This window comes from Ricinus communis, chromosome 1, assembly GCF_019578655.1.
Source record: "Ricinus communis isolate WT05 ecotype wild-type chromosome 1, ASM1957865v1, whole genome shotgun sequence".
Taxonomy (NCBI): Eukaryota; Viridiplantae; Streptophyta; class Magnoliopsida; order Malpighiales; family Euphorbiaceae; genus Ricinus; species Ricinus communis.
The window spans coordinates 30,601,274-30,616,541 of record NC_063256.1 but is presented as its reverse complement, the minus strand read 5'-3'; the positions used below and the strand labels follow the sequence as shown (position 1 = coordinate 30,616,541).

The window sequence follows — 15,268 nt, the reverse complement described above, 5'->3', positions numbered from 1 at the left end:
TATATACACGCCTGGTGTGTCATATCCGCAGATGTGGGCCGAGATTTCTGATGACATTGAGGGGTACAGTGCCAGCCAGTCCAAGGTGTCTAACTTTCCTGAAGGACTGCGGTGCTCGCATGTATTGCTGGCTAGGACCATCACTGGCAGGGGAGATAGTGGTGGTGTAATTACCCAACCGAACCTGTTTATACTTTACAGCTTGCATCAGCACCAATCCATCGACATAGGATATTTGTTGGCTAGACAAATCAGTGCCTTCTGCAATAACTCAAAGAAGGTATTTTTCTATTTTGGGACTTACATTACTCGACTGGCTAGGAGCTTAGGAGTTTTGGAGGAGGCGATACCACATTTAACAGAGCTGGGGGTGATGGAGACTTTGGGACTTCCCCAGTTGATTAGTATGGGGATGGTGACTTGTAGGCAGGGTCCGCTAGGACCAGAGTATAGACTGAGGAATGCTCTCTTGGTAGCACTCAAAGATGAGTGACCTGCCCCACGAGCCCATGGTACACAGGATGTCCTACCTTCTTCTGATATTCCGGAGTCTTCCTCCAAACCATCTACTTGACTCATACGGTTCTTCATCAAATTTGTTTTAGGAGTCTCTCCAATTGAGTTTAGAGAGTTGCAGCTTACAGTGTAGAGGTTGGCAGAGGAGCAGCAGCAGCATTTCATTCGACAAGAGGCTTTTCAGCAAGACCTTTTAAAGCGTCAGGCTGAGTTTCAGAGCCATATGATGGCTCAGTTTGAGAGGCAAAGGGCTATGCTTCAGGCCCTGACTGAGCAGGGAGGTAGGTTAGAGGCCTCTATGGCCGATGACATGTTTGATGATATTTTTGCTACAAACTTTGCACCTGCCTGTCCATAGAGCCGGGTTCCAGAGCATAGCCATTTTGACATCCTCTAGCGGATGATCCAACTGGCCCTCCCTCTTCGACTGAGCACCCTTCAACACAGCAGCCTGACGAGCCTCCTATTGACGCTGCTCCTGCTAATCCACCAGCTCCTGCATGTGAAACTATTTCTAATCCTCAGAGAGCAGCCACTCCTCCACTACAGACTAGCCAACGCCCTGATATACCTGCTGATGCACCTCTTTTAACTCCGGAGCCATAGTCAAGGTAGTATTAGTTTCTTTTTCCTTTTTCATTTCTTATATTTTGTACACTGAGGACAGTGTGTCCTTCAAGTGTGGGGTGGTGATATTTATATACACTTGTTTTCGTGTTTTTATTATTTTGTACATGAAATTCAGATCCTTTTCTAGTGTATATATCGCGTTTCAATTATCCCATCTCAGTTATTTGCTTATTTCTTATGCAATTTTTTGTAAAATTTTGAAAATTTTTCACTTTGTTTCGATACTCTTACTGTTGACTTGCTTTTGAAATCCTGTTTATGTCCATGTGATCGGGTAAAACCGATAGTGTTGAGTTTTGTGGAAGAATGTAAGATAATTAGTTTGAGTTCTGCACTAAGTTGCTTTGGTTTATTTAATTCTGTTTTGATGATTTTTGTTTGGAACCTACTCAAAAGCACACTTGTGAGAAATTGAGCCTAAATTGTAAGCATACACTTTATATGCTTGTATTTATTTCTTATTGAGAGTGCCAATTACTGTCTTTACTTTTAGAACTTGCTCGGTAATGCTTATGAGGGCCACAAGGAGAGTTTAACACTTTGGTATGATAGAGGCACTTAGGTTTTTCATTCTAGCCAAATAGCCATCATTCGTTTATTGATTCTGTAGATAACCCCCTCTTTCACCATTTTTTTTATCATATTTCATTGCCACTTAGTTTTATTCTGCTTTGGGTTATGATTCTGCACATGATTTGTTTTTATTGAGAATTTTTGTCTTGGGAATAGTGTGGAATCTTATAGCAGCTTTCTTCAATCCAAAAGAAATTCACTCTATTATGTGAATGTTCTTCCCTTATGAAAAAAAAAAGAAAAAAAATAAATAGAAGAATAAGAAGGAAAGGTGATGAAAAGAAAGAAAGTAAGTAAGCTAAACATTTTGACTTGATTCCTATTTCCCACCTTGGACTACTGTCCATTGCTTACCCGTTGTGATCATTGTGGCTTGTGTGCAGGTCATGTATTTCATTGCAGAACACCATAGGTTCAACTCTTACCAAATTTACCTACCCCTACCTAATCCCCATTACAACCCTTATAAAAACCTCTTGACATGGTTGTTGACTCTCCATAAGTGGTAAGAGTAGGATTTAAAAGCAAGCATATAGTAAGTAAGGCAGTAGTTGATGCATTGAGTGATTAAACACTACCCTTTAAACACTTTGAGTGATTTAGAGTGAATCTGGTGAGGAGTTAGTTCTGAATAATTTTATTGAGACAATATTTTATGAATTATTGGCATCTTGGTTGTGATACTTGAATTGATTGCTTTCTTTTTTTTTTGTTTGACTTACGCTTGTTAAGGATATGTGCAGGAGCTCTCTAGCTTGTCTATCAGTTTAAATGTTGTTCCTTAGTGGTTCATTTTCCTTATTTTACTTTTGATTGCTTGATGACAAGCAATGAGCTAAGTATGGGGTTATTTGATGTACGTAAAATACACACATCTAAATGGGGTTTTTTAAGATTGATTTTATGGACATTTAGATGTGAATTGGTCCCAAAACTCACCCTATGCGTCTATTTGTGTGCATTAGGTCCAAAAGAAGTCAAAGAATGATAAAGGGAAGAATTGAAGCATAATTGGACATCAAAGCTGCCGAAACAAGCTAAGTATGCGCAAGAGGAAGCTGAACACGGTCGTGTTCCCAACACGGCCGTGTTGGGTGCATCAAACATCAGAGAAAAAGAAGTTTTTAAGGAGCACGACCACAGAGAGTAACACGGGCATAAACACCATACCGTGTTGGGAACACGGGCATCAACACGGCCATGTTGGCGGCGACAGGGGGAATTAATTAAAAGAAAAAAGAGAGGAAAGAAAGAAGAAGAGCGGGAGAGAACGTCCCAAACCCTAATTTTTCTCTCTCTAGGGGTTTTCTAAGCTAAAACCAAGGAAAGAGGAGACTTGAATCAATGTTTCAATTGGATTTCCTTCAAAGATTGAAGATTGGGTGAGGTTCGTTGATTGGTTTTCAAATCGAGCAAGAGGAACAAGAATCGATTCAATTCAAGCAAGAGGAATTGGAGCTGTTTACTCTCATCCAAGGGTGTAATCGGGTTTTCTCTACCTTTACTCTTTATTGTAATTATATTCTTGTGGATTTTGATAATGAACATGATTAGCTAGATTGATTAAATCCATTGGGATTTCTTTACTATGTTGGCTTAGTATTATATTGTTGGATTGTTTGGGTTAGTTTTTTATTCTTCTTGCTTTCAGTTCATGAGACGTTGTGAATTGTGTGTTTAGATTGCTTTGTGTGATTGAGAAGTCCATTTGGCAATTGGAATTTTGAATAGCAAGAACTGGTTAATAATCTCTTAGAGATAAGGATAATTAACTAGCCGGATTAAGAATTAACAAAGTTTAATAGGGGCGGATTAAAGCTTAATGCTAATTTAAGAATCAATCGTTAGGAAGAGATTCCAACTTTAGGTTATTAGGTTTAGGAATTTGGTTATCGAGAGAGAGAAACCGAATTCGGTTAAGAATTCATCCATGGGTACCATAATTAGACTCACTAATCCTTTATCTCGGGGCACAATTTGACTTGTTTTGATGCTTTCCAGAAGCTATACTAGTGTTTGGGAACTACATCCGTTAATTTAGGAACTACGTCCGTTAATTTGGGAACTACACCCGATAATCTGGGAACCACACCCATTTGATTTGGGAGCCACACCCGATGATTTGGGAACCACGCATGTCTGATTTGGGAACCACGCCCATCTAATTTGGGAACCACGCCCATCTAATTTGGGAACCATGCGCGTCTAATTTGAGAACCATGCCTGTCTAATTTTAGGAACCACACCCGCTGATTATAGGAACTGCGCTCACTGATTATGGGAACCATGCTCGACGATCTGGGAACCACGCCTGACATTGCCATAAGCTCTAATAGTGGAATAAAATAAATAAGGTGATGTTTCTCAGTGTAAATATAAAAGTCTGCATATTTTGGGCCTAGAGCCTAGTTCCATATTGGGCCATGGCCTTTTCAGTACTTGGGCTTGAAACACTTACAAGGAAAAACATCTCATATAGCAAGCAACAGGGTAATTATAGGAGATTACTACGACCATTACCATGAGCTTAGTCTTGAGTAAGAATAAAAGGCTCCCATAAGCAAAAAGTATTCTTCCTTGGCTCGTCACCCTACTCAAGGGTCCATGCGACGAAGGAAATACAGTCATTACTTGTGAGTGATGGTAGCGAGTGTCGCAATTCTAGAATTTAAGTGAAACCAAAGAACCACTAGCCGACGCCATCGGGACTATAGGGACTAAAGTGTACAGTATGTGAAAGTGTAGTGATGCAAGAATAATTTATTAAATAATAAAATTAAAGACAAACATACACTAGAATCACTTCTCTTATCTCCAGCGGAGTCGCCACTGTGGACGCGATTTCGGACGCGCACCCAATTGTCTTTGGTGATTATGGCAATATAAGGCTTTTCAACCTATTCGGGAACACGCTAACTAGTCACTAAGACTAGCGCGGAGATGGGAATCGCCACCCCGGTAATCATCGGAAACACTTTTACTGATGAGTAACGTTTCTCAGATTCTATAAGGAAGCTTACGTCACAGAGTCCAGAGATGGATCTAGAAGCCAACTTCCTTATTTATGTATATTGGTCTTTAATTTTATTGTTTAACAAATTATTTCCTATAAATGCAAGCAATTTATACACAAGCACGCCATATAGTACGCATAACACACCTAAGTCTAGTTTATTTTTATTCGAGCCCAGCCCATGTTTAAGTTATTAATCTATCTTACTGCTCAATTATGTACAAGACCCTTCTAGTCTAGCCCAATTACCGATTATGCTCTTGAATTTTCTAACTTTTAAGCCTAATGAACTACTTATTATGATGAGGCCTATTCAAGGTGATCCTAAATCTGCTTAAGTCCAAGCCCTAACTAATCATACGAAAGACCACTAAGTCTACTTGGATTTTAGAGTTTTTAACCCAGTTAAAGTTTATTAGCCTATTAGACTACCAAATTCATATTGGATTAGTTTTTAGTCCTAAGTCTATGTGGGCCATTTTAATTAATCAATCATTCAATCACATATTTAGTAAATATACAATAAATAAAAATAAATAAAATAAATAGAAAGTAAAATTTAATTATTACAACCCGCCTACAACTACGATGGCAAAAAGGAAAGGACCTAAAATTATATATAAACTAAAAGTACATCAAAAATCCTAAAAGAAAACACAAAAATCAGAGTCTGGCTTGAACAACTGATCGGCTCTAGGTTCCCAGGCTGATTTTCATCGTTCGTTAGTGCAGTTTTGCATCTCGAGAGCCGAATTTCACATGCATGAATAGTGAAATTCGATTAGAATAAAAGAAAATAAAAGTCAAACATTAAGTTAAAGACAAAAGAAAACATTAAAATCAAAACAACGGTAGACTATCAAGCGATCAAAATCCTAAACTACTAAAAAAACATAAACAATGTAAAGTAACAGAAGGCAAATCAGGACATATCTAATCACCTAAACACAATAAAAAAAATCTAAACATTAATACTATAACATGTTTCTAATTAAATCTAAAACCCTAACTAGCAAAATATCAGATTTCAAAATCCTAAGTTCTTATTATCATTATTCAAAACCTTATTAACATGTATATTCATAAATAAATAAAAAAACTAATCTAACCATAATGATCAAAATCCTAATCATGTTTCTAAAGACAAAATAAAAAAAATAAAAAAAGGAATGAAAGAACCAATTTTATGATGATGATGAATGATTGATTGAAGGAACCCTCAAGTTGTCACCGTGAATATTGGATCTATGAGTCTCGGGCAATGAGGATGCAGTTGAATCAAAGATTGAGTAGGAATCCAGTGCTGGATCTGGCTTTGAAAATCTTCTGTCGATTAAAAAAAAGTCTCCAAAAATGACCTTTCTTCAGTGGCTTGGATCTTCTAAGGACGATTAAGAATGATAGTGTTTTTCTTTCTTTTCTCTCTGGATTTTCTCTCTATTTTTTTTTCAGTGTCTCTCAAATGTTTATCTTGCGTACTGCTAATTTCCAATTCTTGATTTCCCCCTCAAAACCTTAAATACCTCTTTCTATTTATAGAGGTAGAATTTCAAAGGAAACCCTAGAAAAAGCGAAAAAGATTTAGGAATATCAATAATTATCTCATTTTATTTTTTAAAGTTTTAAATAATTATCGATAAAGCAATGATTATCGTCAAGGGAACCTTCTAGAATATTATCTAGATATGACATCGTCATAAAAAAATGATGTTGGAGTGCCAAAAAGTCAATCTGCACTATGTAGATCGGCTCTATATACAGTCGATCGGCTCTACACAGGAAACGTTTATGAAAAACTTGCAATTAGGTCCCTGAATTTGTAAAAACTGATGTCTTGACTGTCAAACTTATTTTTTTTTCTGACAATTAGATCTAAATTGATTTCAAAAAGGTAATTTCAGTTGGATTAACCTCGACCATAACATTGGATTCTTATGTCCTTCACCTCCCGAGATCCGAAAAGGTAGTAACTTTCATCATAGGGTTTTCTATTTTTTCTTTGATATTTGGATCCAATAAAGGGGTACTGATACCGACTATGGGTATATTAGAGAAAGGAGTGTTTGAAAAGGAAAGGGGCCAAAATGTTATTTTCATCCCTTTAAAATTTTGTTCCCTCCCCTATAAAACATGTGCTACAATATCCAAAATATATATATATATATATATATATATATATATATATATATATATATATATATTTTGTTAATTGGAGTTAAAGTATTCAATTTAAATTTCAATTGTCTAATTGAAAAATAATTCCTTAATTGGGTCTCCAAAGTATTATCTTATAAATTTAACATCACCCTAAAATAATAAATAATATATATTCATCTATTAAAGTGAATTAAATCAAAACAAAATTTAAAATACTAACAAAATAAAGTTATGCATACATACATAAATGAGACTAATTATGAAATAAAAAGAAAATAAAAATATTAACTTAAATAATTTACATAAAATAAGTAATATTAATTAAAATAATAGTAAGAAGTTATGAGGGTTATAAAGTAATTATAATATATTAAATCATAAAATTAAAATAATACTCATTAATATATTAAAATAATTAATCAATTAAAGATGTTTAAAGATTAAAATATTTATCAACACCTGAGTAAATTCTTAATAAATAAAGATTAAATTACTAAAAATACTCTTAAAAATTTAAAATATTTTATTAGTTGAATGATTCTTTTGTTGACGTTTGGTTGATATAAGAGCAGTATGATTTATTTTTTATTGATATTTGGTTGACATTTTATTTATTGTGTAATCTATATCTGTTTAAATTTTAATTTAATTCATTGATTTTTATTTATTTAATTTTTTTGAAATTAGATAATTTTGTTGGTTTTTTATTGATTGTAATTGATGTGTGATTTAAAAAAATATATATTTATATGGTTAATATTTAGTGGACTTTTAGAATATTTCACTTGAGCGTATTTTTATAAATATGTTCTCTAGAAAAGAATTATTTTAAAAAGAGATATTGATGCAAAAATATAATTATTTTTTTTTTTGAGGTAAAAATATAATTATTTTTATAAAAAGAGATATTTCTGTAGAAATTTTTTTCTCTTTTTCTCCCTTTGTCTTTTCTCTTTCCATCATTTTTAAATATGAAAAAATCTTCATTGATTTATGGAATATTAGATTTAGCCTTATGGAACCGAATAAAGTCAATTGTTCGTAAAAAAAGTCATGGCCGCCATCAATAGAGGTAGCATTGATGCAAACTCATGGCTTGGACATTGTTGATTCCAAGTTTATCTTTGTTTAAACAATTGATTGTTGTTGTGAAAGCGAGAGACCTAAGTCTACAGATTATAGAAATCTGTTTAATATAGTAGGTGAGAAGTACGTTACATGCAGTAGAAGATTGAATAGGAAACAATCTTCATCATCTTCTTCTTCAATATCATCAAACATTGAACAGAGAGAAGTACAGGAAATAATAATTTTAGTTTTTCATTAGAGAAAAGCAACACCAGATCTTCAACTTCAACGACAACCAGGTTTATATTTGGTTTACTAAGGATTGCAAACATATTAAACATATAAATAGTGTAAAGGCATTTAAGAATTATTCATTATTGTTTGGCCCTCATTAAAACATTTGACTTTCACAGTACTGCTGAAAATTCCAGTAGAAGGACCTATTAGTGTAATGGAAATATAGTAGTAGGGGTAGAGAATATAATGTTACAACCTCAAGAGATACATAGTATAATATGGTAAAATACAAGAGGTAAAGAGTGTGTGTATACTAATTCTAGTTTTATTTATTTGATTGGCTCGGATGAACAGGATGAAAAATCGCCCTACTTATTATTTTTTCCTTTTTTTCTTTTCGATAAATCTACATCTGAAGTAGTGTAATCACTATCCTATAGTTATTATTTAATATATCCAGCATTCGAACTCCTTTGCAAATAAATCACTGGTTGCCTGTAATTAAACATTTATGAATCAGAATCACCGGTTGCTTTTAGTGAATATGGTTCTCTATATAACTGGATATCACTCTACATAATTGTCGATTATGATATCAACAGACATCTTTAATCATAAGAATAGAGAAAAGAAAATGAAATAAAATCACCGACAACCCAGAATTTCTCTTCCTTCAAGATTAATACTTGTATTTTTACAAAGCTTCTGAAGATCAATATAGCCTATTATGGTGTCCTCAAAAACGGCATCCGCCAATTGAGCTTCGTCAAAAGTGGAGCCTGATAGTACAGTATTCTTAAATACAGCTCCTTGGAGATTCGCTTTCCCAAAGTTAACCCTATCTAAAACAGCATTTGAGAAGTCCACACCTGCAGATAGTTGTATTCACTGTCATTCCATTCAATCAAGAAAAGCATTGCTTATAAGAGATGAAACTGCAGCAACATCTGAATCATTTACAGCCTGCGAATTAACTCTGAACATATAAAACACTTCATACAACTGACATATCTTAAGATTACCAGTCCTTATTATATTTGCATTGTAAGCTTGAGCATCTATTTGTTGTATATACTAATTACCTTCCAAAAAGAACAAAGCAAGGGATATTCGCCCGAGGACATCATTCGACTCAGTAACATGAGATAAGGAGACAGTAAAGGGTAAACCCTCAGCCCTCCAGATGACTACTCCTTATGTTGTCAAATCGTTTTGTGCGGGCATTGCCTTAGCAACTAAGAAGTTGGAAGTACTTTCTTTTCCCTTTTCCTTACCTTTCTTTGCTGTTTGCAGTAAACAAGATATGGTTCTTATAATGTATCTTAAGTCCACAATTTGGGTGCTCATTTAGCTATGGGAAAAATGGATTCAAGGTTTCAAAATGTTGTTTGAGAAAAGTACCTAAGCTGGTACTTTGACAACTAAACAATTTCTTGACTAGGTTTCTATCTGAAGTAATACATAGAGGCACTTTCATGTTTCCCACACTAGAACTTTGCATATATAATCATATCATCTATGTGTGGACAATATACAGCATACAAGTCTAAAGATGAATTTAAAAGTTACCCTTGAAGCTAGCTCCAACAGCATAAGCCTTTGACATCACCACCTCTGACATATCAGCACCATCAAACTTGGCATCTGACATAAGTGCTGCTGCCAAAGACTTCCCTTTTAGATTGGATTTTTCATTTGTATAATCACAGAAGCGAAGATCAATTGGCTTGTCATAAACACCATTGGCTTGACCTATTGTGTTCCCAACAAATGCCTTCTCACAGCGGTTGGGCTCTGTTGAGAGTGGGGGCAGCCTCTGGAAATCAAACATATTGAAGTTTCAGTATGAGATCAAAAAGGACAATACACACCTGAAGCACACAAAGAGAAACATAGAAACAGAAAAGAGAAGACGTTGAGTGGAGAAGACAGAGTGTAATGCAACACCAGAGACCCACGCTCGAAACCACCTGACGTGCACTAGTAGTATAGACATTGGCACCCGACAATTTCAAATGTTTTTCACTCTGAGACGTATCTTTTGTTGTTCTTGAAGTTAAGGGAAAGCCGAACCCTGTCCGCTTGCCCAACTCACTATGCTGGATTCTCACAACATTCATCAAGGTAGCAAGACGTGATCCATTTTGATTCTATGTTTGTATTTGCATGTGCACAGCCAGCATTGGACAAATTGACATTTCTAAACTATCATATTGATACTTTAATAGGCTAATGCATGTATTTTCTGAGATTAGTCATTTGAGCAAAAGCGTTGGTTGGCATTACAGTATCTCTACTGACTAGAGAAAACTAGTAACTGAATCAGTGAGATTCTACTTGAAGTCTTTGTTCCACACACAAGCAGCCTCTGCAAAATTTTCGGTCAAAAACCTAAGGAAGGGAAAATAATTGTCAAATTCTATACTCTATGACTTGAGCTGCAACTAGTAACAAATCCAGCTAAAAATTATTTGTTTAGCAGCCAATTAGAATAATGAACAGAAAAATAAACAAGACTAAACAACATCGTTCTGTTTTTATAATACCTATGTGCATAAAAAAAAAAAAATTAAGCGCATATAAAATTTTAGAGATTACAATTCCCATGAAAATCTAGTACACTCGCATCTCTCTAGTATACTCAATAAACTTATCAAGACTATGAAAACGGAACAACCTGATCATGTAAAATTTCCAAGCACCAAACACAAAAAAGTATTACAGATACTTGATTTGAGAAGATAACTGAAAATTCTAACATAAAGAGCAATTGGGAAATGCAAAATTCAACCTGACTAGCAGCTATTACAGGTGATGCAGAAGTGACAGCCCAAGCAGCAAGAAGTCCACAAGCCACACTTTGAAGTTCCTTAAATGGCTTTGATTTAGACCCATCTGCACTGCCTTCTCAAGCAAGAAAATTTCTAAGCAATTAAACATTGGTAACATATAACATTTCTCAGATTCATCATCCAAACAAGAATAAAAGAATGTGAAGATCTTATGATATACCAGAACATATTATTTTAATGGGTGGGTGAAGCTGTGGGACTGGAAAACGACTACGTTCTGAGGACAAAGAGCGAACAGAGAGCGGGAATGAAATTGTGGCCATTTCTTTTATCTGTGTTTTCTTCAGCGAAGAGAAAATAAAGATACTTTGGCAGCTCCTTTATCAGTGTCAACTGATTGTTCCTTTCTTTTTGAGTTATCCATTTAGACGTTGCCATTGGCTCTAGTCTACTCTTACGTGGCGCAAAAGGGCTAATTTGCCTCCTACATTTGCGCTAAGTGATCAAATAAATAAATCCGATTTTAATTTTTTCAGTAAATAGATAAAAATTTCTATTAGGAGTTAGACAGATTCAAATTTGCACTCACTCTAATGCATGTTTCACAATTTCCACTAAATTATATTTATAAATATTAGTTTTTAGTATCTAAAATTTAGAACTTATTTTGTTAGGCTATGAATGTATTGTAGTTTTATGATTGGAAACTCAATTTTAATTTAATTAAATTTTTTCACTAACAAATAATAAAACAGAAAAATTTCACTAATAATAATAATAATAAAACAAATCAATAAAAAATTAAAAAATTCACAAACATTTTATTTAAAAAAAATTAGAAAATAATCTTCCGCCATCTCATCATTCCTAGGATGGTTTAAATTATTCTCTTTCACCACAAATTTAACTTTTTTTCTCTTTTAAATCAACACCATAAATTTAGTCAAGAAAATAATCAATAATCTTTAGAATTAGATATTATTGACTCCATAAGTTTAGTCTAATATATGATTCAGTCTTTACATTATTTTTTATTATATTAAAATCCTATTAATTTTAATAAAACTAACTACTATCCTCTTTTATGTTAAGTGAAAAACTGAACGAGTAATTTAAAATTTAAATTTTATTTTTAAACTTATTATCAAGTATCAAACTTGTCAAAAATTAATTTTATTATTAAATTAAAATAAAATTTTATTTTTAGCACAAGTTAAATTTAGTATCTATTTAAAATAATAAATATGATATTCTTTCACTTGTTTATATCTTTTATTTTTTTAGCACAATTTAATTCTAAAAAAATCTAAACATATTAAAAACACTTATTTTTTGTTTAATATTATTAAATGTAATTTTAAATTTTTAAATAAAATAAATAGATAAAAGTTATTTTTTTATACATTGAAATTAAACTATATTAGAAATAAAAAATTTACTTGTATTAATCTCTTTGAATAGTTGATAAAAAGTTTTATGTTTAACATACAAGATTATCATGATTTTATTCATTGATAGTGAACTTGTCAACTTAATGTCGAGATTATTTCACTAGATTAAGACATGGTTGTTTAACTTAATTTTTACTTTTTATATAATTTAACCATAATATATAATAAAAATAACAATAGAGTGATATTTTTTAACTGGAAATATTTATTTTATATTAATAACTCAAATTAAAATATATAGTAATTTAATAATATTATTGTAAATATGTCAGCCCCCATTTTCCGGATTTAGATATCGAGAGAATTACGAAAAATCATATAATGAAAGTTACTGCCTTTTTCGAGTCTCAAAAGGTTGAGGACAGACGAATCCAAGCTAAAACTGAGAATAATTGAATCAAAATTACATTCCATAATCAATTTAGACCTAATTGGCAAGAAAAATTAAGTTTGAGAGGTGAAATGACAGTTTTTATAAGTTTAAGGACTAATTGTCAAAAGTTTTAGAACTTTTTGCCCTTTAAGTCAATCGGTCTGCACACAGCCGAATTGACTATACATAGAGCCGGTCGGCTCTACGCAGTGCCGATTGGCTATTTTTCAAAATTCAAAATCGTTTTACATGTAATATTTTTTATCTAAAATGCCAAAATTAGTAAAGATAAGTTTCTAAAAGATATTAGTGATAATTATTTAAATTTTAAAAATTTTAATTTTTTTGGATATTATTCTTAAAGGATTTAATTAACTCATAAAAGAGAAGATAATTGTTTATTTTTAATTTAAATAATTAAATAGTTATGTGTTCCACTTGAGTTTTCTGAAATCCTACTGCTATAAATAGAATAATACACCCTAGGTCTAGGTTTAGCTACAGAAATTGAGCTACATCACTTAGTAAACTAGCTTTTAAAGTCTACGTGTATTAAAAGCAGAAAGTTTTAGAAAACAGAGAGAGATCACTAAGAAAGCACTTCAGATTTGGAAAACATTTTTTGGAATGATAGAAGATTTTTCAAAGCCAAACAACATTGGATTCTCAACCTCTTTGATTCCACCATCTCATCACCTTTAGAGACGAAGATCAACACTCTACGATGATAACCTCAGAGTTCTATAAATTCAACATCATCTCCATCTCCTCAAACTGGTTTTTTTTTTTTACTTTATGCTTTAGAAACATAATTATGATGTTTTTCTTTGATTTTTCACATAATTTACATGATTAGATCTATGAATCAACATGCTTTCATTATGCTGGATATTGAATTTGATAACATGCAATGTGCTGGGTATTATATATGATAACATGCTACGTGCTCGGTAGTGAATCTGATAACATGATATTATGATGGATTTTGAATCTGATGACTGGAATGATTAGAAAAACATACTAGATTCATGTTTTTATTTGATTATATCTATTTCTTAGGATTGCATGCTCAAATCTAGAATCTGCCATGTAAAGCTTTTTTTATCTTCTCTTAGTTCATTCTTTTGTATGTTGCACCATTTTTAGTTATTTTGGTATAGTTTAATTTATTTTTATGTCCTTGGCCTTTTTTTTAGTTTTAATAGTGTCTTTGTCTCTTATGCATGTTAAATCGACTTCTAGGTGACGGAGGATCGAGAAAATTGCAGAACCAACCATAATGAAGCCCTAGAGCTGATCGGCACTGTGATGTCACCAATTGGCTATGCGTAAAGCTGAATCGGCTCTTTGATGTCATCAATCAGCTGCTCATCCTAAATTGCCCTAAATTGCGGATTTTCGACCCCTTTTTTTGCGTATTTTGACTTCGTTTTGTAATTGTTAGATTTATTTTCTTTCTTTATTTTGCTTTATTTTTACTTTATTTTGGATATATGCCAAATATATGCTATTCTAATTGCCTTATTAAAACTGAACATATAGACATTGGGCCTTAAAATTGGACCTAGTATGAAAATTATAGTCCATTAGGTTAAAAGATGGTAAATTGGGCATAAACTAAAATCCATATAGACTTAGTGGACTTTTTTCATATTTTTAATTAACTAACGGGTCACATTAGAATAGGATCATCTAATTGGGCCTTAAAATAAAAAGTAGTCTATTTAGACTTGAAGGCTAGTAATCCAATACATTACTTGTAATTAGGGGCTAGTGCTTTACTGTAGAGATTATGTTCATTGTATTTATAGGAAATAATCTGTTAAACAAAAAAATTAAAGACAAAGATACACAAATAAGAAAATTGGTTTCTGAATCTATCTATGGATGTGGCGAAGCTTCCTTATGGAATTGAGAAATGCCACTCAATTAGTAAAAGTGTCCCAGAGAATTACTTGGGGGGCGACTCCCATCTTCACATTAGTCTCTGTTATTAGTTAGTTATTTCTATTAGGTTGAAAAATCTTATAGCGTCGTAGTCGCTAGAGACAGTTGGGTGCCCGCCCGAAATCGCCGCCATAATATTGACTCAACTAGGGATAAGAGAAGCTGATTTCAATTTATCCTTATTTTCAATTTTATTATTTAAGGGTCTATTCTTGCATCACTACACCATTTTCACACATTATGCACTTTGGTCCTTATAACCACGATGGCATCAATTAATAGTTCTTTGATTCTGCTCGAATCTTAGAATTACAAAACTTGCTAACTATCAGTCAGAGGTAATAAGTTAGTTTCCTTCATTCCATAGACCCTTGAGTGGGGAGCCGAGCAAAGGAAGGATATTTGTTACTTATGGGAGCCTTTTATCCTTAACTAAGACTCAGCTTATGGTAATGACAATAGTAATCTCCCTTAAGAACCCATTTGCTTTCTATATGAGGTATTTTCCCTT

General features: G+C 33.0%; 1 protein-coding gene across 1 annotated transcript; it reads right to left on the bottom strand.

The window, feature by feature from the left end:
- Positions 1–8,727: 8,727 nt before the first annotated feature.
- LOC8275065 (thylakoid lumenal 17.4 kDa protein, chloroplastic) lies at positions 8,728–11,394 on the bottom strand. Its single transcript, XM_002526205.4, has 4 exons — positions 11,207–11,394; positions 10,986–11,098; positions 9,764–10,010; positions 8,728–9,063 (listed from the first exon to the last, which is right to left on the bottom strand). The coding sequence occupies exons 1-4, from the start codon at positions 11,307–11,309 to the stop codon at positions 8,840–8,842; spliced, it is 687 nt and encodes a 228-aa protein (XP_002526251.1). The 5' UTR covers positions 11,310–11,394; the 3' UTR covers positions 8,728–8,839.
- Between the last annotated feature and the right edge of the window lie 3,874 nt (positions 11,395–15,268).